This window comes from Vipera berus (assembly GCF_964194415.1).
Source record: "Vipera berus genome assembly, chromosome: 3".
NCBI classification, from domain to species: Eukaryota; Metazoa; Chordata; class Lepidosauria; order Squamata; family Viperidae; genus Vipera; species Vipera berus.
Window position 1 is genome coordinate 148,776,302 of NC_138204.1, and position 22,993 is coordinate 148,799,294.

The following is a 22,993-nucleotide window of genomic DNA, read 5'->3' on the forward strand; positions in this document are numbered from 1 at the left end:
CGCCGGAAGCGCAACCTCTCCCACGTCCACCGTCCCGGAGGATGCTGCAACAGCCCCGACCTCCTCCTCCGTAACAGCCGCTGGGGCGGCCCCTTGCGAACCCTCCGCCATAACAACTCACCCGCTTGTCGCACGGAGGGCGAGGTGATAGGTTGCAACGCTGGCTTTCTCTCAGGCCTCGTCCGGAGAGCAGGAAAACCAAGCAACCGAGACGAGTGCCGAGTTCTCAGGAAACGTTTATTGACAATAAGCAAACTCCAAAAGGAAACAAAGCCAGCGTTGGCTGCTACCCGCAGCCAATGCTGTTAAATACACGTTGCATGTACACGCCCACAGCCCACCCAACCGCGCCCACGTCCGCCCATCCTCTATTTAACAAACGCCCCTCCCAGAAACCTCCTTTCGTGTCCTGCCCCGGCACCCGGCACCCTCCACCCCCCCAGGTGAGTTTCCCCGCACCCCTCTATTCCCCCACCATCAGGATCCACCCACGCACCCCTCCTCAGACCCGGCACCTCCTGGCCCAGCTCCTCGGGCGTCATCCCGCCCCGCCACAGGTCCCTGCTTTGCGCCAATACTCGTCGCGCTGGCCCAGGCACAGGCCGCGACCCCTTGCCTCGCACCCAACAGCTGATGGGGTCCAGGCCAAAGGTCCGGGCCCGTCGGTGCCCCGGCAGCCAGTCCCACGGCTGGCACGGACCCACCCAAGGCTCCACAGGTTCGCCAGTCACCGGGAGGAAACGATCAGGTTGTTGGGCGTGCGTGCGCGCCACCGAGGCTCTCGCCGACCCGGCGTACGCACGCACGTAGCCCCCAGCTGCCTCCCGTTGCTGCCGCCGCTACCGTTCCGGCGCAGGAGCGCGCGCCACCGAGGCCCTCGCCGACCCAGTGTGCGCACGTGCGCAGCTCCCAGCTGCATCCTGTTGCTGCCGCTGCTGCCGTTCCAGTGCAGGAGCGGCCTGTCTCCGGCGAGGTGCGACACGGGTAGAGGCGTGTGCGTGAGGACGTGGTGCTGGTGAGTGTCGAGCCTGCGGGGTGCGACACATTATGCGCTGTGCTCTTGCAGTCATTTTTCCAGGACGACCACGCCTAGGGAGAGTAGCAACAGTGCTAAACTTTCTCCATTTGTAGACAGTCTGTCTTACCGTGGACACATGAACATCGAGGCTTTTGGAGATACTTTTGTAACCCTTTCAAGCTTCATGCAAGTCAACAATTCTTGATCGTAGGTCTTCTGAGAGCTCTTTTCTGCGAGGCATGGTTCACATCAGACAGTGCTTCTTGAGACCAGTAAACCCAAAACAGGTGTGTGTTTTTAAAGGGCAGGACAGCTGTCAGCAACACATCCAATATCATCACACTGATTGGAGTCAAGGTTGGCTCACTCCTGACTCCAATTAGCTCTTGGAGAAGTTATTAGGCTAGGGGTTCACATACTTTTTCCACCCTGCACTGTGAATGTTTCCATCTTATGTTCAATTAAAACATGACAACAGCTAATGTTTGTGTAGTATTATTTTAAGCAGACTGTGTTTTTCTATTGTTGTGACTTACATGACGTTTAGAGCGCATTTTATGGCCAATTCATGCAAAACTCCACGTAATCCCAAAGGGTTCACATACTTTTTCTTGCAACTGTATATATATGTAGAGGTTTTTCTGATAGGAAATCTCTGATCTTCCAAATGTTGCTGAACTACAACTTCCAGAATCCTTCACCATTCACTATGTTAACTGGGACTGCTATGAGTTGTCATAGATTTCAGCTCTCTACAACAGGGGTGAAACACCATAATTACAACCACTGTACCCACAATGTTTAAATAACTTTAATTATATATTTCAGAGAGGGAAACAGACAAAAACAGAAATGCAGGTAATTTCAAACTGAATGAGCAGGGGTCCCACAATGTTTGTGCCACAGTTCAATGGCCTTGCTCACAATTGCATCAGTGTTATCTTGAGGTATCTATGAAAGATAAAAACATAGCTTGAGATACAGAGGTATTTTACAGTGCAATCTTAAATATGTTTGGCCTTGGTCTTCAAAATACTGAATTTAATTAAAGCAGTTTTCTTAGAATTTAGAATGTATGAAATAACTTACATTTTCCAAAAACTGTTCAATCTTTTCAGAACTAGTCAAGGCCATCAACTTCATTTTAAAGGTTAACAAGATCTCAACAGCAACAAAGACAAGGATTTTGCAAGAACCGCTAATAACCTTGTCCCACACCCTAGAAAATTCAATGAGACAGTCATAAAATTGTCTGTTCATAATTTTACATCTATAATTTATATTATCAATACATTTCCTTCATGATTAAAATCAAAATTTGGTGAAGCCCTAGAAAAGCTGAACAACTCTTAGAAAAGCTGAAAATTTGACATTTTTCAGAATGCTGGCAATATTGCTGACTGTCAAAACATTATGTCAATGTGATTCATGGGCATATACTCCACTGAAGATTACATGGACTTACATTTTTCCAATCTAGGAGAGGGGGAAGGGAGAGAAACTTGCCTTTGTAAACTCGATTCAGGTAGACATCCAGCGAAACACTTTCTAAACCAAAGTTTATAAGGAAGTTGGCCTGTTGCCGAACACAATTTCAGATGTGCTAGAAGCCGGCTGTCCTCAAGGCTGAGGATTTGTTCCAGAAGTTTTGGCTGCAGTAGCATCAATAGAAAAAGAATTAATGAAATATGCTAAAAACATTTTTAAAACTTAAGTCTTGTTCATAGACATTTGTGGCAAGAAAACTCTTTGTGATGGTGGTGAATATCTGTAGCTCGGGTGGAGGATAAGGGTGGAGGTTCGTTCTCCGAGCTTGTGGGTTAGTTTCCGAATGTTTCGTTACCAGGCTAGGTAAGATCTTCAGCAGAGCTTAGGGGATGTCAATGTCAGTGTCCTTCTGTTTATAAAGGCTTTGTGTGGTCAGTAGGTCTTGTGATGGGAAGGTCACTTACCCATCACAAGACCACACGAAGCCCTTATAAACAAACACTGGCGCTGGCGTCCCCTAAGGTCCACAGGAGATGTTACCTAGCCTGGTAACGAAACATTCGGAAACCAACCCACAAGCTCGGAGAACAAACCTCCAGCCTCAAGAAAACTATTTCTCAAATTAAATTTACTGTTATATATTTAAAGCCAATGACTTCATGCATGTGTTCTTAAAAGTCAGAAATATACATAATCATTTGAGAATTCTTTTACACAACCAATTTTGTTAATAAAAAAAACGAATCGCAAAACAAAAAGTACACATTGGGACATTTTTTTACCATGATACCAGTTTCTGTCTGTTAATCAACTGGGTGTTTTTTTTTCCAGTGGTTCTGCCTCAACATGCATTTCGCATGCATATAGGACTGTATCACCGTCTTCAAAATTACTGGTCACAATTTAAGAATAACCCTTGTCCCTCCCCCAATCAGGCCTTCCAGGTGCATTTCATGCATATAAGCAACCCTGTGGTCACGTGATCAAAATCTGGACACTTAGCAACTGACATGTATTTATAATGGTTGCAGTATCCTGGGATCACGTGATCACCTTTTGCGACCTTCTGTCAAGCAAGGTCAATGGGGAAGCCAGATTCACTTAATAACCATGTTACTAACTTAACAAGTGCAGTGATTCACTTAACAACAGTGGCAAGAAAGGTTGTAAAATGGGGTAAAATTCGCTTAAGAACTGTCTTGCTTAGCAACAGAAACTGGGGCACCGTGGTCATAAGTTGAGGACTACCTGTATAAGTTTTTATACGTTATAACTACATAACCAGCACCTTGAATTACATCCAGAATCAGGTATGTAAGTAATGCTGTTGCTGGATTTTGGACCAGCTGAAACTTCCAAGTGGTTTTCAAAGGTGCTTTGCAATAGACAAGATGTGAGTGACTACAGCATGAGTGATCAAGCTTGAAGGGCCTCCTAAAGCAGGAAAGGGTACAACTGTTGCACCAGGTGAAGCTGCCTAAAGGCCTTCCAGTTGCTACCTTTTATAATAATAATAGTAATAATAATAATGATGATGATGATGATGATGATGATGATGTTGGGAGGGACCCTGGAGGTCATCTAGCCCAACCCCCTGCTCAGGCAGGAAACACTATACCATTTCAGACAGATGACTGTCCAGTCTCTTCTTAAAAACTTCCAGTGTTGGAGCATTCACAGCTTCTGGAGGCAGGTTGTTCCACTGGTTAATTGTTCTAACTGTCAGGAAATTTCTCCTTAGTTCTAGGTTGCTTCTCTCCTTGATTAGTTTCCATCCGTTGCTCCTTGTCCTGCCTTCGGGCGCTTTGGGGAATAGCTTGACTCTCTCTTCTTTGTGGCAGTCCCTGAGATACTAGAACACTGCTATCATGCCCCCGCTCATTCTTCTCTTCATTAAACTAGGACATACTCAATTCCAAAACCGTCCCTTATATGTTTTAGCCTGTTGCTCTTCTCTGTACTCTTTCTAGAGCCTCAACATCTTTTTTACATCTTTTCATCAAGCAGGAGCTATGACTCCAACAACACCCTCAGATTGGGCACCACCCAAGTAAGGAGATGCAACTTCACCCAAGATCACTATGAATCTTGCTAGATCCAGGCAGCCCTAACAACTAAATTGCTAAATTGAATTGAACATGTTCCAATCCATCCCCATCCTGGCCTGCACAGCCACCAGTCCCTAGGGCTGGACTTTGATAGCCTCACTCTGCCAGTCTCGGATTGAAAGATTTAACTGTGTAAAGGAAGAAAACAATGGAAAACAGTGCCTCCAATTCTCAACCCCTGGAGCTGATTCAGAAGGAAAATCACTTTAAATCACCGTGGCAATTTAAAATTTTGCTTTACTTGAAATAACCTCCAAACCAAGTAAAGGTTAGTACATTTTTAAAGTTCAGGTACAACAATATAATACAGTTAATCAAAATTGAATGTGAATGTGAATCCCACCAGGCTCAAGGTTGACTCAGCCTTCCATCCTTCCGAGGTAGGTAAAATGAGGACCCAGATTGTTGGGGGCAATTAAGCTGACTTTGTAATAATGCCGCTTGGGGGGTGTATGAGAGCCCTAATAAGCAGGCATATACATAGAATGAAGGCTACTGCTAAGCTTGTAAGCCGCCCTGAGTCTTCGGAGAAGGGTGGGATATAAATGGAATTAAAATAAAAAAATAAATAAAAATAAATGTTTGCTATCTACTCCTAGCAGATGTGCAAAAGGAAACAGGGTGCATGTGAAGCCCACCAGGAAGCTGGCTCACTTATCACAATAAATCATAGTATATTATGACAAACCCAATCTCTGCTGTCACTTTTCTGCAGCCTCTTAGTTTTGCAGGCAGCGCTCAAGATTATGAATTGTAACAGAAATCATCAACAAGAATTGATAGAAGCTGACCAGTACGTTTTGTGTGTGTTTGTGTGTATATACATACACACAGAATATATACCGTATATACTTGAGTATAAGCCGAATTTTTCAGCCCACTTTTTGGGCTGAAAAAATCCACTTCGGCTTATACTCCAGTGAACAAAAAAAAAGAACTTACCGAGGACTTGCGCGCGGCCGAGCTACTTTGCCTGACGCTGCTGGGGTCGCCCGGGCATCTCTGCTCGCCCTCAGCAGCACCTGGCCCGGAATCACATGCGAAACAAGCCCGGCAGAGGAGCCGGAGCGGCGAGCAAAGACGCCTGCCCGGATCCTGCAAGGCCCCGGCCGAGACGCACCCCCAGCAACGGAGCCGCTCCGGCTCCTCTGCCGGGCTTGTTTTGCATGTGAGCTACTTTGCCTGACGCTGAGAAGACCCGCTTGGGCACTCGGGTTGGTGTCAGTCTCCGCAGGCCCTTCTCGTTTCCAGGAACGTCAAGCGCGCTTGGCTCCCCACCCCCACGGCAGGGCAGGGCAGGGCAGAGACTTGCTCGCCCTTCTGACGGCCCTGAAGAGAAACGAAGGGCTTGCAAACTCCCCGCGAGAAGCTGGGCTAGTGTGTGCCTGCGCGCGTATTTACGAAAGAAACGCTCCGAGAGTTCTTCTTTCTCCGCCCCCTTGGGGGGAACTCTAGCAACTGCGCTTCTCTTCTCGGCTCCGAAAATAGGGATTTCTACTCTCTCTCTCTCTCTCTCTCCCCTCCCCACCCCGCATTCTCCTGCCTCTTCGATTGCGACAATAAAAGGGCGAAGGGTGCGCTGGTTTCTTCCTCCTTCCTCCCCCCCTCCCCTCCCCTCCCCGATTGTCAGGTGTGGCTTCGACTTTAGTTTTTGCCTACGGTGCTAGGGAGTTGCCAGTGGTGGGATCATTTTCGGAGTTGCGTGCTTGGCCCAGAGGTGCAAACAAAATGTTTGGAAAAAGGGGGGTGAGGTGGGGTGGGGTGGGGTGGAGGAAGCAGTTTGCGAAGCAGCCGAAATGGGGGTATATAGAGGATGGGAGGTTCCCACCGAGAGAGCCAGCAGAGTTGTTGTCGAAGCACGTCACACGCCTTTCCAACCACCAGAGAAGGGAGGAATAAGAAACACACACACACACACACACACACACACACACACACCAGGAAATCGAGAGCGCCGCCTTAAGTTAAAGGTGGCGGACGGGCCCGAGAAAAAAGGCTGCAAAACTCCAATCTTTTAAAGCGTGCGGTGTTGTTGTGTTTTTTTTTCCTCCCCCCAAAAGTGAACGGCAGCTTTCCGTACTAGTGTATTTGTACTGCCGCGAGTGACAACTGACAAAGCTTGCCGGTGTGATCTTGATTTTGGAACTGATGAAGTCTGTTAACTAATTGATTGGCACTCCGGTCGCTCATCGCCGTGAAACTAGACCTTGTTTTGGGGGTTTTTTTTTGTACTTTGGGCTGATCAAATGGAATAAATGGAATAAATAAAAACACTGGCATGTCAAGACAACAGCACAAAGACCAAGGTACAAGCAGCTCTCCTTCAGTCATTATTGAAACATTTGATCAGCCCTTCTTCTTATTATTATTATTATTAAATCTGTTTTTTAACCAAGCGTGACTTCACTGAGCTGAATAGTGCAGGGTTGCCTGCGTGTTTGCTTGTTCCGGGTAGAAAAAACGCTGTCGACCCCGGCATCTTTTGCGGGGAGGGGTGAGGTGGGGTGGGGTGGGGTGGAGGAAGCAGTTTGTGAAGCAGCCGAAATGGGGGTATATAGAGGATGGGAGGTTCCCACCGAGAGAGCCAGCAGAGTTGTTGTCGAAGCGCGTTTGCTTGTTCCGGGTAGAAAAAACGCTGTCGACCCCGGCATCTTTTGCGGGGATTTCCCATTTCCCGTTGCGAAACCAGCCGAGCCCAAGTCCACCCTTTCTTTTTTTTCCACGGCACGCTCGGTGCCTTTCCCACGATCGTGTCTCCTTCAGATCTTACGCAAGCTTCCTCGATTTCCTGGTGTGTGTGTGTGTGTGTGTGTGTGTGTGTGTGTGTGTGTTTCTTTCTTATTCCTCCCTTCTCTGGTGGTTGGAAAGGCGTGTGACGCGCTTCGACAACAACTCTGCTGGCTCTCTCGGTGGGAACCTCCCATCAGCCCAAAGTACAAAAAAAACACCAAAAACAAGGTCTAGTTTCACGGCGATGAGCGACCGGAGTGCCAATCAATTAGTTAACAGACTTCATCAGTTCCAAAATCAAGATCACACCGGCAAGCTTTGTCAGTTGTCACTCGCGGCAGTACAAATACACTAGTACGGAAAGCTGCCGTTCACTTTCGGGGGGAGGAAAAAAAAACACAAAAACACCGCACGCTTTAAAAGATTGGAGTTTTGCAGCCTTTTTTCTCGGGCCCGTCCGCCACCTTTAACTTAAGGCGGCACTCTCGATTTCCTGGTGTGTGTGTGTGTGTGTGTGTGTGTGTGTGTGTTTCTTTCTTATTCCTCCCTTCTCTGGTGGTTGGAAAGGCGTGTGACGCGCTTCGACAACAACTCTGCTGGCTCTCTCGGTGGGAACCTCCCATCCTCTATATACCCCCATTTCGGCTGCTTCGCAAACTGCTTCCTCCACCCCACCCCACCCCACCTCACCCCCCTTTTTCCAAACATTTTGTTTGCACCTCTGGGCCAAGCACGCAACTCCGAAAACGATCCCACCACTGGCAACTCCCTAGCACCGTAGGCAAAAACTAAAGTCGAAGCCACACCTGACAATCGGGGAGGGGAGGGGGGGAGGAAGGAGGAAGAAACCAGCGCACCCTTCGCCCTTTTATTGTCGCAATCGAAGAGGCAGTAGAATACGGGGTGGGGAGGGGAGAGAGAGAGAGAGAGAGAGTAGAAATCCCTATTTTCGGAGCCGAGAAGAGAAGCGCAGTCGCTAGAGTTCCCCCCAAGGGGGCGGAGAAAGAAGAACTCTCGGAGCGTTTCTTTCGTAAATACGCGCGCAGGCACACACTCGCCCAGCCGCGCACTTCGCCCAGCTTCTCGCGGGGAGTTTGCAAGCCCTTCGTTTCTCTTCAGGGCCGTCAGAAGGGCGAGCAAGTCTCTGCCCTGCCCTGCCCTGCCGTGGGGGTGGGGAGCCAAGCGCGCTTGACGTTCCTGGAAACGAGAAGGGCCTGCGGAGACTGACACCAACCCGAGTGCCCAAGCGGGTCTTCTCAGCGTCAGGCAAAGTAGCTCACATGCAAAACAAGCCCGGCAGAGGAGCCGGAGCGGCTCCGTTGCTGGGGGTGCGTCTCGGCCGGGGCCTTGCAGGATCCGGGCAGGCGTCTTTGCTCGCCGCTCCGGCTCCTCTGCCGGGCTTGTTTCGCATGTGATTCCGGGCCAGGTGCTGCTGAGGGCGAGCAGAGGCGCCCGGGCCGGATCCTGCAAGGCCCCGGCCGAGACACGACCCCAGCAGCGTCAGGCAAAGTAGCTCACATGCAAAACAAGCCCGGCAGAGGAGCCGGAGCAGCTCCGCTGCTGGGGGCGCGTCTCGGCCGGGCCTTGCAGGATCTGGGCCGGGCGCCTCTGCTCGCCGCTCCGGCTCCTCTGCCAAGCTTGTTTCGCGTGCGAGCTACTTTGCCGGCCGCTGCTGAGGGAAGATCTCTGGAGAGGAGCATAGGGTGAGCTGCTGCATTTCCCAGCCTCGGCTTATACTCGAGTCACTAACTTTTTCCATTTTTGGGGGGTAAAATTAGGGGTCTCGGCTTATATTCGAGTCGGCTTATACTCAAGTATATACGGTAACTAAAATAAAAGTGCTTGCTATGAGATTGGAACATTTTTTTCAGTTATCCTACCTTTTATGATTCATCTTGTCTGAAATAATCATCTTATTCCCAATCTCTCACTGGTGCTCTGTCACTGGAGGAGATTGCACATACACACTAAGCCAAGGCCAAACAATCTGCTACACTCTTTTCTATTTTCTCCCATCTAGATCACAATTCTTCAGTCTTCTTCACAACCATGATATATATATGTGTGGTGTGACTACTACCTGTCGATGGCCTTCAGGATAGGCTGAAACAGGAAATAAAGATTTGTCCCATGTTTGGGGCCTAGCAAGGTAATCTAAAATAGTTAACAAGCATTTGACATTAGATAGATAGATAGATAGATAGATAGATAGATAGATAGATAGATAGATAGATAGATAGATAGATAGATAGATAGATAGAGATAGAGATATAGAGAGATATATATACATATATACATATATATACATATACATATATATATATATATAGATATAGATATAGATATAGATATAGATATATAGATATATATATAGATATAGATATAGATAGATATAGATATATAGATATATATATAGATATATAGAGATATAGAGATATAGAGATATATAGAGATATATAGAGATATATAGAGATATAGATATAGATATAGATATAGATATAGATATAGATATATAGATATGCAAATGTCACAGAGTACAGATAGGTAGATAGGACTTATGGAAATTATTTTCTGTTACCACAATTCTGAATTCATTGATTACAACAAATGCAAAATAATGTGGTGCTGATAAAGGATTCAGTGAAGTCTATTATAAAGTTCGCACATGCATAAACTCAGTGTAAATATACAGTATGCATCAGTGTTTTTTGTTGTTGTTGTTAGTTGCGAAGTCGTGTCCGACCCATCGCGACCCTATGGACAATGTTCCTCCAGGCCTTCCTGTCCTCTACCATCTTCTGGAGTCCATTTAAGCTCACGCCTACTGCTTCAGTGACTCCATCCAGCCACCTCATTCTCTGTCGTCCCCTTCTTCTATTGCCCTCAATCTTTCCCAGCATTAGGCTCTTCTCCAGTGAGTCCTTCCTTCTCATTAGGTGGCCAAAGTATTTGAGTTTTAACTTCAGGATCTGGCCTTTTAAAGAGCAGTCAGGGTTGATCTCCTCTAGGACTGACCGGTTTGAACGCCTTGCAGTCCAAGGAACTCGCAGGAGTCTTCTCCAGCACCATAGTTCAAAGGCTTCAATTCTTTGGCGCTCAGCCTTTCTTATGGTCCAGCTTTCACTGCCATACATTGCAACTGGGAAGACCATAGCCTTGACTATATGCACTTTTGTTGACAGGGTGATGTCTCTGCTTTTTAGTGTGCTGTCTAGATTTGCCATGGCTTTCCTCCCAAGGAGCAAGCGTCTTTTAATTTCTTGGCTACAGTCCCCATCTGCAGTGATCTTGGAGCCCAGGAAAATAAAATCTGTCACTACCTCCATTTCTTCCCCATCTATTTGCCAGGAATTGAGAGGGCCAGATGCCATGATCTTGGTTTTCTTAATGTTTAGTTTCAACCCAAGTTTTGCACTCTCCTTCTTCACCCGCAACAAGAGGCTCTTTAGTTCTTCTTCACTTTCTGCCATTAGAGTGGTGTCATCTGCATATCTTAGGTTGTTGATGTTTCTTCCGGCAATCTTAATTCCAACTTTTGATTCATCTAGCCCTGCCTTTCTCATGATGTGCTCTGCATATAAGTTAAATAGGCAAGGCGACAGTACAGTATACAGCCTTGCAGGACTCCTTTCCCAATTTTGAACCAATCAGTGGTTCCGTGTCCAGTTCTCACTGTTGCTTCTTGGCCCGCATATAGGTTTCTCAAGAGACAAATAAGATGGTCTGGTATGCCCATCTCTTTAAGGACTTGCCAGAGTTTGTTATGATCCACACAATCAAAGGCTTTAGCATAGTCAATGAAGCAGAAGTAGATGTTTTTCTGGAACTCTCTAGCTTTCTCCATGATCCAGCGTATGTTGGCAATTTGATCTCTGGTTCCTCTGCCTCTTCGAAATCCTGCCTGTACTTCTGGTAGTTCTCGATCCACATACTGCTGGAGTCTAGCTTGTAGGATTTTAAGCATAACTTTACTAGCATGAGAAATGAGTGCAATGGTGCGATAGTTTGAACATTCTTTGGCACTGCCTTTCTTTGGAATTGGAATGTAAACTGATCTTTTCCAATCCTGTGGCCACTCTTGAGTTTTCCAAATTTGCTGGCAAATTGAGTGTAGCACTTTTACTGCATCGTCTTTTAAGATTTTGAATAGCTCAGCTGGGATACTGTCACCTCCACTAGCTTTGTTGTTGCTCAGCTTTTCTAAGGCCCACTTCACTTCACATTCTAGGATGTCTGGCTCAAGGTCAGTGACCACCTCATTGTGATTATCAGGGACGTTAAGCTCATTCTTGTATAGTTCTTCTGTGTAATTTTGCCACCTCTTCTTAATCTCTTCTGCCTCTGTTAGGTCCCTGCCATTTTGGTCCTTTATCATGCCCATTTTTGCATGAAACGTTCCTTTCATCTCTCCAATTTTCTTGAAAAGATCTCTGGTCCTTCCTATTCTATTGTTTTCTTCTATTTCTTTGCATTGTTCATTTAAGAAGGCATTCTTATCTCTTCTAGCTATTCTTTGGAATTCTGCATTTAATTGGGCATATCTTTCTTTTTCTCCCTTGCCTTTCGCTTCCCTCCTTTCCTCAGCTATTTGCAAAGCGTCCTCAGACAGCCATTTTGCTTTCTTGCATTTCTTTTTCTTTGGGATGGTTTTGGTTGCTACCTGTTGTACAATGTTGCGAACCTCTGTCCATAGTTCTTCAGGCACTCTGTCTATCAGATCTAATTCCTTAAATCTATTTGTCACCTCTACTGTATATTCAACAGGGATATGATTTAATTCATACCTGACTGGCCTAGCGCACAGGTCTGCAACCCGCGGCTCAGGAGCCGCATGCGGCTCTTTCAGCCGTCTCCTGCGGCTCCCAGTCCTCTGCCATGTGCAGTCCAAAAAAAAAAAATTGGGACTAAAAAAGTTCAACCAATCCATTCAAATATGCAGGGTAGGTGCATATCTCGCCTTGACTCCACTCTTCAGTCAAACCCTGTTCTGCACATGTGCGCATGTACGCGCATGTGCACTCATTTTTTGCGGCTCCCAGTTTTTCCTTTTGTGAGGGAACCGGTTCCGAGTGGCTCTTTCACTGTTTCAGGTTGCTGACCCCTGGCCTAGCGCTTTTCCCTACTTTCTTTAATTTAAGCCTAAACTTTGCAACAAGAAGCTCATGGTCTGAGCCACAGTCAGCTCCTGGTCTTGTTTTTACTGACTGTATAGAGCTTCTCCATCTTTGGCTGCAGAGCATATAGTCAATCTGATTTCTGTGTTGACCGTCTGGTGATGTCCATGTGTAAAGCCGTCTCTTGGGTTGTTGGAAAAGAGTGTTTGCTATCACCATCGTATTCTCTTGACAAAATTCTATCAGCCTGTGCCCTGCTTCATTTTGTACTCCAAGGCCAAACTTGCCTGTTATTCCAGTTATCTTTTGGCTTCCTACTTTAGCATTCCAATCCCCCATGATGATAAGGACATCATTTCTGGGTGTTAGTTCTATAAGGTGCTGTAGGGCTTCATAGAACCGGTCAATTTCATCCTCTTCAGCACCGGTGGTTGGGGCATAGACTTGGACTACTGTGATATTGAATGGTTTGCCTTGGATTCGAACTGAGATCATTCTGTCATTTTGAGGATTGTATCCCAGTATTGCTTTTCCTATTTTTTTATTGACTATGAAGGCTACTCCATTTCTTCTGAGGGATTCTTGCCCGTAGTAGTATACCTGATGGTCATCTGAATTAAATTCACCCATTCCTGTCCATTTTAGTTCGCTGATACCTAAGATGTCAATGTTTAGTCTTGTCATCTCTTGTTTGACCACGTCCAGCTTTCCTTGATTCATGGATCTTACATTCCAGGTTCCTATGGAGAAAAAATCTTTACAGCATCGGACTTTCCTTTCACCACCAGACATATCCACAGCTGAGTGTCCTTTCGGCTTTGGCCCAGTCGCTTCATTCTTTCTGGCGCTACTAGTACTAGCCCTCTGCTCTTCCCCAGTAGCATATTGGACGCCTTCCAACCTGAGGGGGCTCATCTTCCAGCGTCACATCGTTTTGCCTTTTGGTACTGTCCATAGGGTTTTCATGGCAAAGATACTGGAGTGGGTTGCCATTTCCTTCTCCAGTGGATCACGTTTTGTCAGAACTCTCTGCTATGACCTGTCTGTCTTGGGTGGCCCTGCACGGCATAGCTCATAGCTTCATTGAATTACGCAAGCCCCTTCGCCACGACAAGGCAGTAATCCATGAAGGCTTATGACTACATAAATCCACAACAAAAATTAGAAATTGCTAACATGACACTAAAAAGTTCTGATCCTAGGCAATATTTTTTTACAGACAGGGAATATAAAGCCTACAAGACAAGCAAACAGCAGGAGTCAATCATGGCAATTTTTTAATGTTTGCATTGATATCTCATGTGAAATTAGTTCAACCAACAGCCCATAGCCAGAAACTACCTTATATAATCATAACTATCTTTGCTTCTGCCAAATATTTGCATGTAATTTTAAATGTATATTTTCCTTATCTCTAACTGTATGATACATATTACCAATTACAGGTAGTCCTCAACTTACAACAGTTTATTTAGTGACCATTCAAAGTTACAAGAGCAATGAAAAAAGTGACTTAAGACCATTTTTCACATTTATGACCATTGCAACATCCTCATGGACATGTGATCAAAAATTAGATGCTTGGCAACTGACTCATATTTATGACGGTTGAAGTATCCTGGGGTCATGTGATCACCTTTTCCAAACTTCTGACAAGCAAAGTCAATGGGGAAGCCGGATTCACTTAACAACTGCATTACTAAACAACTGCAGTAATTCACTTAACAACTGTGGCAAGAAAGGTTACAAAATGGGGCAAAACTCACTTAACTGTCCTCATTGAGCAACAGAAATTTGGGATCAATTGTGATCATATGTCAAGGACTTACTTGTACCTGCAATCCCATTTCTATACTGGACATAAGCTCATGTGTGCAGTTCTGCAGATATACACTTATTTTCTTACCAGCTGTGGTAATGACTCCTTGTACTTATTGTTTAACTGGTTCACAAAACTGCTGACTAGCCAGTAGCAATCAACATTATCTTCCACCATTTCTTCCATTGCTTTAGCAATAGCAAGGAATATCTCATCTTCAGATTGCTAGAAAACAAAGGGGGCATGGCAGAGAATCAGAGAAAGACAGCATGTGCATCATACATTCAGTTAAAAATTTGCAAACAAGTTCCCACTAACAGCAACATGTTTGGTACAAACGTGCACTGAGGATGCTATCCAAACCTTTCTAAATCAGCAAAGCTACAGGACATCTGAGAAGAAATGGCAAACTGAAAATGATTTTGCTAAAAGTGAAGCTGATGTCCTCAGTGGAAAAGCTGGCAAGTAGACCAGCTCTTCATAATTACTCTTCAAACGAAGGGCTTGAGTTCACCCACAAATGCTCCAGACAGGTATGGAGCGAGGATGTGATAGTGGTGGATTTGGAGCTGCTGGGAAATGAGGACATAGCCATCTTTTGCTCAAACTGTGGCCAGTGCCTTCAAAAGGACACTGGGTTGGCTTACATCATTTCCTAATCCCTTTCAGAAATTGCTTAACTGCTTTTCGGTTAGTAGAAACCTTTGGATGGGCAGATTTTATAGCACAGGGAGAGTTTTGTTTAATGAAAGAAGTTTTAAATATATAAAGGTTTGTTTTCTTTCGTTCCATCATGTCCGATTCTCGGACACACCCTGAACAAGTTCCTGCAGTTTTCTTGGCAACGTTCTTCAGAAACAATTTGCCACTGCCTCTGACCTAGGGCTGACAGTGACTGGCCTAAGGTCACCCAGTTGACTTTGTGCCTAGAGTGGTACTAGAATTCACAGTCTCCTGGTTTCTAGCCCGATTCCTTAACCACTACACCAAACTGGTTCTCTAAACATTGGACGTTTTGAAAAGTATTTTTGAACTGTTGGAAGAAAAGTCTTCATTATGGTTCATCCAAGCTGGGAATAAACATGGCAACTGCTTCGGGAAGAAAGTTGCAGTTTATTGGAGAGGAGAACCAGACAGAAAAGAAGGGCTGACCACATGTAAGGAGTAGGTTTTTATACCCCCTGGATCTTTTTGTTTGGAGTTGCTTCCTGTTCCTGTTTGAGGCTATTTCCTGTGTAATGAACTTTTGACCTGAGTCTGAGTGTGCCTTTTCTGGTATTCTAATGAATTAATCCTATTGTGTCCTGTCTTAGACTTTGGGTGGGGTATGTAGATTTCAGGTCTTTTGTCTTCTTAATGTTCTAGCTCCAACCTTCCTGATGGTTTACGTTAGCATGTCTATAGAACTGGTTTTCTGCTTGAGGGAAGGAGACCTGGGACTATTAAGAAAACTGGGCATGCTTTCCTGGTTCTTCAATATCTTTAGGAAATATATTTTTCTGCCCTTTTAATATTTCCTTCTCTGGGGAGCTGACTTCCCACAGAACAATAGACCCAGAAGATAATTTTAAGACTGTCTGCCTCTATAGATAGACTTGTGTCTAAAAGACACTATGGAAGAGGAACAGGTTTTACTTGGACCCTGAAGACTGGTTACTATAAGTCAAAAATGAAAGTATGATTGATAGATGAGTTCCGGTGGTCCTCATTTACCTTCAACAACCATTTGAACTTACGACCGTTCTGAAAGAGTGACACTTACAACTGGTCTTTGAAGTTCTGGCTATTGCAGTGTCGCTGTATTTATGTTAGTGACTGGATAACAATTACAACATTGCAGTGTCCTGTGGTCATGTAATTGCCATTTTTAACCTCCACTGCCAACTTCCAATAAGCAAACTCAATAGTGTGAATGGCAACCATGTGACATCGCAGTGAACAACACAGTGAGATTCCCTTAACCATAGCAACCAGAAATGCAGGAATCCTGGTACGGTCGCATGATGTTGTACTTTATGACTTTATCACTTAGTGAAGAAATTCCAGTCCCTATTGTCCACCTCAACAGAAGACTACCTGTTCGTAGCCCATTACACGCAATTTGTAAAAAAAAAATACCAATTTGAGGGTAAGACAGACACAGCCAGGCAGTTTCAAACATAGGGGCCAACAAAGGGGTTACGCAAGGGTATATTTCTTTTTAATTATAATCAATGCAATGGGAGATGCCCTAAGCCAGGGGTGGGGAACAATGGCTCCTTTATGACTTGGGGACTTCAACTCCCAGAATTCCTGAGCTAGCTAGCTCAGGAATTCTGGGAGTTGAAGTCCCCAAGTCATAAAGGGGCCATAGTTCTCCACCTCTGCCCTACGCAAGTTTCATTCCCTCACACTGGCTAACAAACCTGAATCTATATTGCTATATACAAATGATGCTGTCACATTATTGCAAATACCAACATGTTTTGAACAGCCATAGCAGCACTCAGTCTCAGACAGGAAAAAAAACTGAGCTTGTGTATAAAAACCTTATCAAAAGCAAAATTAACCTTCACTAACCAAAGGAAAAGATGGGTTTTGAGGTAGCTTTCCTGATTCCAACTGATATATCCGGAGGAATATTTCAACCTGTGGAGTAGAATCTGTGATAAAGCGAATTACTTGAAGAGCACGGTATACATCCCTATACTGTTCCTTTCTATATTTCATCACAAATGCATGAGAGTCATGGTGAGGTGGGAGAATTCCTTTAAAGAGAGAAAACGAGAGATTTAGATTAAGTCTACTTGCTCTGAGGGTGAAACATTCATCTTTGTATCAATTATTCTCAGATCAAATAAAAAATGATCTAGCATCTAGCATTTGTTCACAAGAAATGCTTTGCCCTATTATTGCAAACACTCGTTTGCTATCCATATAGTACTAAAATTCTCATTGTGCTTATAAGTTTGTTTCTATCCCCAAGTTAGCCCATACAATGCATAATATATTGCAACAATTTTTGAATCATGGTACCTAACATACATTAAAAATCCAAGACCCATTATTCCTGTGGAATTGAAATGTCCACAATGTTTATACCAGTTTTATAGCCACTGCAGCATCCCCTTGATCACAATTGTAAACACATGACCAGCCAAACTGGTCCTAACACCCTTAGTCCTTCTATTTATGTTTTTAAATAAGTAAATATTGACTTACTACTGAAGTTCATTTGCCACTACAATTATTATTCCACTTATACTCTTTTTTAGACAATTACAGGACTGTGCACCATTAGGATAAAAAAATATGGTCAGCCTAAAATTTCGTATTCATTCTGGTCACATCAGAGTACACTACCCTTCTCTCGAAGGATGACCCAAATGGTCACGGCATTGCCTAAATGTTCTCGAATGTCTCTACTAACAAGTTACAAGGACAGTTTTCTTGCTGAAGACAGCGTACAGGAGGAATGCACTGAAAAGTAAGACTCATTCATGTACTTGTTTTTAAATGAACTGGAGTACTCCCTATAAATATATGTAGATATATGCAAAGGGACTTAGGTATGACTTAGAATTACAGAATAAAGCTTTTATACAGAAAAGTCCAAGCATAGTCCAAGTCTCCCTAATTATTAACAAAGTTACTGAACATTTTAACCATGTACTTGTTTTTTAGGAAACAAACCAGGGAGACTACATAGGCCAGTCTTCCCCACCCCAGATACAGATGTAGTTGAGAATCTGAAATTTACAGTTCCAACATATTGCTAAGCACATTGTGCTTTAGATTGTAAGCCGCCCTGAGTCTTCGGAGAAGGGCGGGATATAAATGGGATTAAAATTAAATTAAAAAATTAAATTAAATATCTGAAAGAAGCCAGGACTGGGGAAGTTGATTAAAAACCACAATTGCTTATTCTGTCTGAGAGTAACTTTCTGAATATTTCAAAGAGTAATTTTTCCTAAACCCACCTTAAAAAAATCTAGAATAGAGCAATGTTAGAATAATTTCAGGGGGGGGAAAAGCCAGGATTCCTTCCTAAATACCCCAGGTTAACCAAAGCTACTCAGAGACATAATGCAAACTATTGGAAATTTCACTTTATATGTGTTACAGTAAAATATTGCTTAGCACCACTTCTTAATATATTTTAATGGATACACCTGCTAGCTAAGGCATTGATTGGAAAGTTTTTTATCCGGGGTGGGGGAGAGAGACAACTGCAAGCAGATCAGCAAACCGATCCTTGTTATTTATAAGCAGGCATTTGGTCTTTATCAGTTTCCATACCTAGAAGCACCTTCCATACCAACGTCCGATACATCGATGGGAGAGGAAACCTTTGACTAAATGTGCAAAGCTTCTCAATATCTATAAATAAAGATATAAAAACAGAGTTTCACAGTGTTACGAGGCAGCTCTAATCAATACTGACACCGGAACCCTGGCACTAGAACAAAAGGCTCTCCAGAGAACATATTCCTCCTCTGCTGACACTACCTATCACCTGTTTACAATGCAGTCCTTTCAGCAATCCCAAGATGGTTCCACACTTGTTTGCATTCTGATTCAGGTAACTCTGAGGACACAGATTGACCCCCTAGGTAGTTTCAATAGTCTTCAGAATGTTAACAACTACCTGGTTGCAGAAAGTATGAATCCCTTCCATTTCCTCCCCACCCCTCCAGTTAGCTAGAACTGAAGAAGCTTCTTGGATGAGAAGCGAAAAAGAAAAAATCAGAAAGTCCAGGTGCCTTTAAAATAAAAGCACCTTTGGGACCAGAAGGCAGGATAAGAAACAATGGATAGAAACTAATCGAGAGAACCAACCTAGAACTAAGGGGAAAACTATTAACCAGTGGAACAGCTTGCCTGCAGAAGTTGTGGATGAGCCATCACTGGAGGCTTTTAAGAAGAGATTGGACAGCCATTTGTCCAGAATAGTATGGGTCTCCTGCTTGGGCAGGGAGATGGACTAGAAGACCTCCAAGGTGCCTTCCAACTCTTTGTTATTCTGATAAGGTAAAGGTAAAGGTTCTCCCGCACATGCGTGCTAGTCATTTCCAACTCTAGGGGCCGGTGCTCATCTCCGTTTCAAAGCCGAAGAGCCAGCGCTTGTCCGAGGACGTCTCTGTGGTCATGTGGCCAGCATGACTACATGCCAAAGGTGCACGGAACGCTGTTACCTTCCCACCGTAGTGGTCCCTATTTTTCTACTTGCATTTTTTACATGCTTTCAAACTGCTAGGTTGGCAGAAGCTGGGACGAGTAACAGGCGCTCACTCTGTTACACGGCAGTCGGGATTCGACCCGCCAAACTGCCGACCTTTTGATCGACAAGCTCAGCGTCTTTCTTAACCCACTGAGCCACCGCGTCCCTGTTATTCTGATACATGCACATCATTCTGGACCAGCTGAAGCTTCCAAATGCTCAACGCCAGCCCCATGTAGAGCACATTACAGTAGTCCAATCAAGAGGTAACTTGTCCTCATCTACTATTCTTAATTCCAGCAGAAGACTGACTTAAAAGGATTTGCCTCTATAAAATACTTCATATGGAATATTTTCAAAGGTTGAAAATGGAGAGAAAAAAATATTTATCATTTCTATCCTGCTGTAATATTATTTTGGGCTTTGGGGAAAAATGGATATTCAGCTTTTAGAGAAATTCAGAATCCAGAGTAATTGAAAGCCATAAAAGGTAATTTGCAAAAAATTAAAACATATCCTTAGCAACTGTAAACATTATACTACGTAGTATATTGCACATACCCAACCGATCATCTTTCAAAAGAATTTCTAATGATTTTTTTTCTTCAACACCACGAAATCCTACTTTTTCATAGTACACGGATCGGAAATTTCTCTGAGGATCTTCAGCCATGTCTCATTCTAAAATAAAGACCAATTAAAGTATGTTACCAAATAAGTGTTTTACTATCAGTATATCCAACAAGAAAATGTTGCAGTACAAAACTCTCCTGTTTGGTGTTACATCCAGTCACATTCCTTTCCAAATAATTAATTCCACATTCCCTTTTGCCTCACTTTCCCAAGGCTTTTCTCTGTCGAACCTTCATCTCATTGGATAATTCAGTTCTGCTTCTAGTGTTAGTTTGTAATGCTTTAAAGACCTTGAAGTTTACCCACCTAAGAATATCCATAGTCCTTTATGTCCAGGGTGAGTGCAGTTTTGACTAGGCATGAACTGAAACACAGGGCAGTGTTCAGGATTTCTATATACAAATAAGACAAAAGTCTAATGTAGTTGTGATTCTGAACAACGATGGGAAAGAGGGATAAGCAGAAAAATTAAGGCCAGGTCTTCCCTTCTTTTCACTTTGCTTTTTTCCTGCACAGTGGGTGTCAATTTCTGCACACCTCAATTTTGATAAGTCGTCAGATACATTTTTGGAGGGAGGGATAGGTGATACAGTTTTGGCTGCACAATGGAACTCACACTTTAATAAAGCAAAAATAAGCATAGATAGCATATGTTGTAGTTGTCACTAAAGTCACATAATAGCTCTGGACGCTTTCAAATTTCAGAAAAAATATTTAAAGATAACTTCATTTTTACTTCTTTGCAATAAATAATGGAATGCATGAAGAAAGCGCATTTCACAGGTTTAAACCTTACCTCAGTGGCAGGCAGGTAAACTAAACCAAAATAATACTTGAGGTTTATTGCTAAACATTATTAGGTTGGTCTTTTAGGGGGAACACTGATAGTTACAGTGTATTTTGCCTCTAAAAACTGAGGTGTTTTTTTTAATAGAACCTGGAATTCAAAAATAAAAAACAATCCTGCACAATCTAGTTTCACCACAAATTATGCCATTAAAAGCTTCTTGAAGATCAAACTAAGTTTCCAGAAAGCTAATCAGTTGTGGGGAAAAAGATTTGTAGTAAAATATTTTAAAACACTTTCAAACATTTATGTGGATTAGCGCTCAATTCATAAAGTGGATTATAGTACATGAAATGATAAATATGTTAATCTTCTAAAGCAACAAAACCAAAACCATGTCCATTGTTTCTGAAGTTAAAGAGTTACCTTTATTTTTACTCCTATGGTATGCCACAGGGAATAAAAAAATGGAGGCATGACCAATTATTAGATCTATCTTTCCACAGCTCAAAGCAGGATACACACTTCTAATCAGATTCTCAAAATAATCTTGTGAAATAAATTAGGCTGAGTTTTGGGATAAGCAAATAAGCTCTTGGGATGGAGAGGGACTTGAACCTAGCTACCCCCATTTCGACCCTCAAATACGGAGACCACCGGTTTGATATCGAAGTACCTACTAATAAGGAGATGAAGCCTAACACAACTGGAGGGCACCAGGCTGCCAAGAAGCGGCTTAAGAGTAAGTAGTTTGAAAGCCACAGGGCAAAGGCGCTAGTCCGCAGGATGTCCCCAACTGAGAAATTGAGATGGCTGGTGAAATGGACAACGGGCCGTTGCAAGACGGTTGGAAAGAAGGGCACCTCGAGAGAAGAGCTTAAGGTAAACTGGAAAAGACGGCGAACCCGGGACCGAGGAAAAAGGAAAAAAAAAGAAAAGAGCAACGAGATGGTGGACTGGAAAATCAGCAGATCCTTAAGAGTGACTGAATGCCGAAGAAAGGTTGACTCGCAAGGCCCTCAAAGCAAGTAAAGTAGCGGGAGAGACACGGCCGAAGCAGCTGACAGAACGCCCCGTTTCCTACCCGGCCGAAACAGAGCCACGCCTCGGCTTCGCCGAGCCAGTCGGCCAGCTCCCACCCACTGCTGAACCGCGCAGACTCCAAGCTGGCTGGAACGCGCACGGGAGGGAGCAAACCACAGAGGCAACCGGAAGCCGCCCGGACGGCGCGAGGAGGAGGCCTCTACTTCGAGATCTCGCGGGTTCTCGCGTGCTCTGGGTTTGTTGCTTTGCCGCTGTGGCTGCCGCCTCTGGTCAAAGCAACGGGGTGGGTGGGGAGGTTGTCTGCTTGTTGGCATCGTTTGTTTTATATTCCAAAGGGGTGTGTGTGTGGGGGGGTATTATATAATGATGATGATAACTTTATTGTCACTTTGAATGTACACCAATCGGCATACATCAAAATGAAATTTCGTTGCATATAGCTCTCAAAGGGTCACCACCTCCAGTATATACTCCTTGTTCGTGGCCCGCTCAAATTTCACATTGTCCATTTTAGTCTCTAGGGAGTGAACGATGGCAAACAGGACCGATGGAAATGGGGCTCCATGTGGATTAGCCCTCAAGTTAGCTTGTATTCTGACAACCTCGCCTTCTTTCCTTTTTCTGATCATGACTCTTCCACCTTTTCCTTTAAGAGGCCTTGCTTCTTTTCACCCCTGGAGCATGCTGCCACCGCCACCAACTCCTCCAAAAGCCTCTCTCTCTTCCTCTGGGCCTGCCAACAGCCTCATCCAGTTCCTATCATTCTTTTAATAATAGTGTATCAAAGTAGAGCCGGTAAGAAGAGACTGCCTATTACCAGAGTATCAAGCTAATGGGGCGCAAGGTGCAGGTGTAAAACATCTGCAGTAGTACAATCCCTCTTGAAATGACTCCTCAACTGCAATCCTTTGACCTAAGGGGGGGGGGGGAATTACGGCTTTTTTTCCATTTAACATCTGCAATATCCTGGGTTAGGTGAAGCTGAACTTAGTTCAATTTAGTTTACTGTTTAGTTTACTCTTCCCAGATTTTTTGGTCTTGACTGACCAAAG

At 44.1% G+C, this 22,993-nt stretch overlaps 1 protein-coding gene across 6 annotated transcripts; it reads right to left on the reverse strand.

The window, feature by feature from the left end:
- Positions 1–1,813: 1,813 nt before the first annotated feature.
- On the reverse strand, positions 1,814–22,078 carry LOC308665986 (TBC1 domain family member 7-like). Of its 6 annotated transcripts, none has more exons than XM_081324409.1 (9): positions 21,982–22,078; positions 20,417–20,502; positions 20,039–20,158; positions 18,556–18,636; positions 16,837–17,024; positions 14,365–14,502; positions 2,525–2,670; positions 2,108–2,237; positions 1,814–1,969 (listed from the first exon to the last, which is right to left on the reverse strand). In XM_081324409.1, exons 3-9 carry the CDS (start codon positions 20,148–20,150, stop codon positions 1,883–1,885), a joined length of 882 nt encoding a protein of 293 aa, XP_081180535.1. In that variant the 5' UTR covers positions 20,151–20,158; positions 20,417–20,502; positions 21,982–22,078; the 3' UTR covers positions 1,814–1,882. The 6 variants fall into 6 exon arrangements, with proteins under 6 accessions (XP_081180535.1, XP_081180532.1, XP_081180534.1 ...); XM_081324406.1 differs by having other exon boundaries at positions 21,578–22,008; XM_081324408.1 differs by lacking the exon at positions 20,417–20,502 and having other exon boundaries at positions 21,982–22,050.
- Positions 22,079–22,993: the final 915 nt, after the last annotated feature.

What these genes read in the sequence shown, in the direction of transcription:
- LOC308665986 (XM_081324409.1), bottom strand. Translation starts at nt 20,150, where the DNA reads ATGGCTGAAGATCCTCAGAGAAATTTCCGATCCGTGTACTATGAAAAA. An exon ending in GGTATGGAAGGTGCTTCTAG is followed by an intron (nt 17,025 to 18,555) that starts GTATGGAAACTG and finishes CTCTCTTTAAAG; the next exon opens with GAATTCTCCCACCTCACCAT. An exon ending in CCTGAATCGAGTTTACAAAG is followed by an intron (nt 2,238 to 2,524) that starts GCAAGTTTCTCT and finishes TGAATTTTCTAG; the next exon opens with GGTGTGGGACAAGGTTATTA.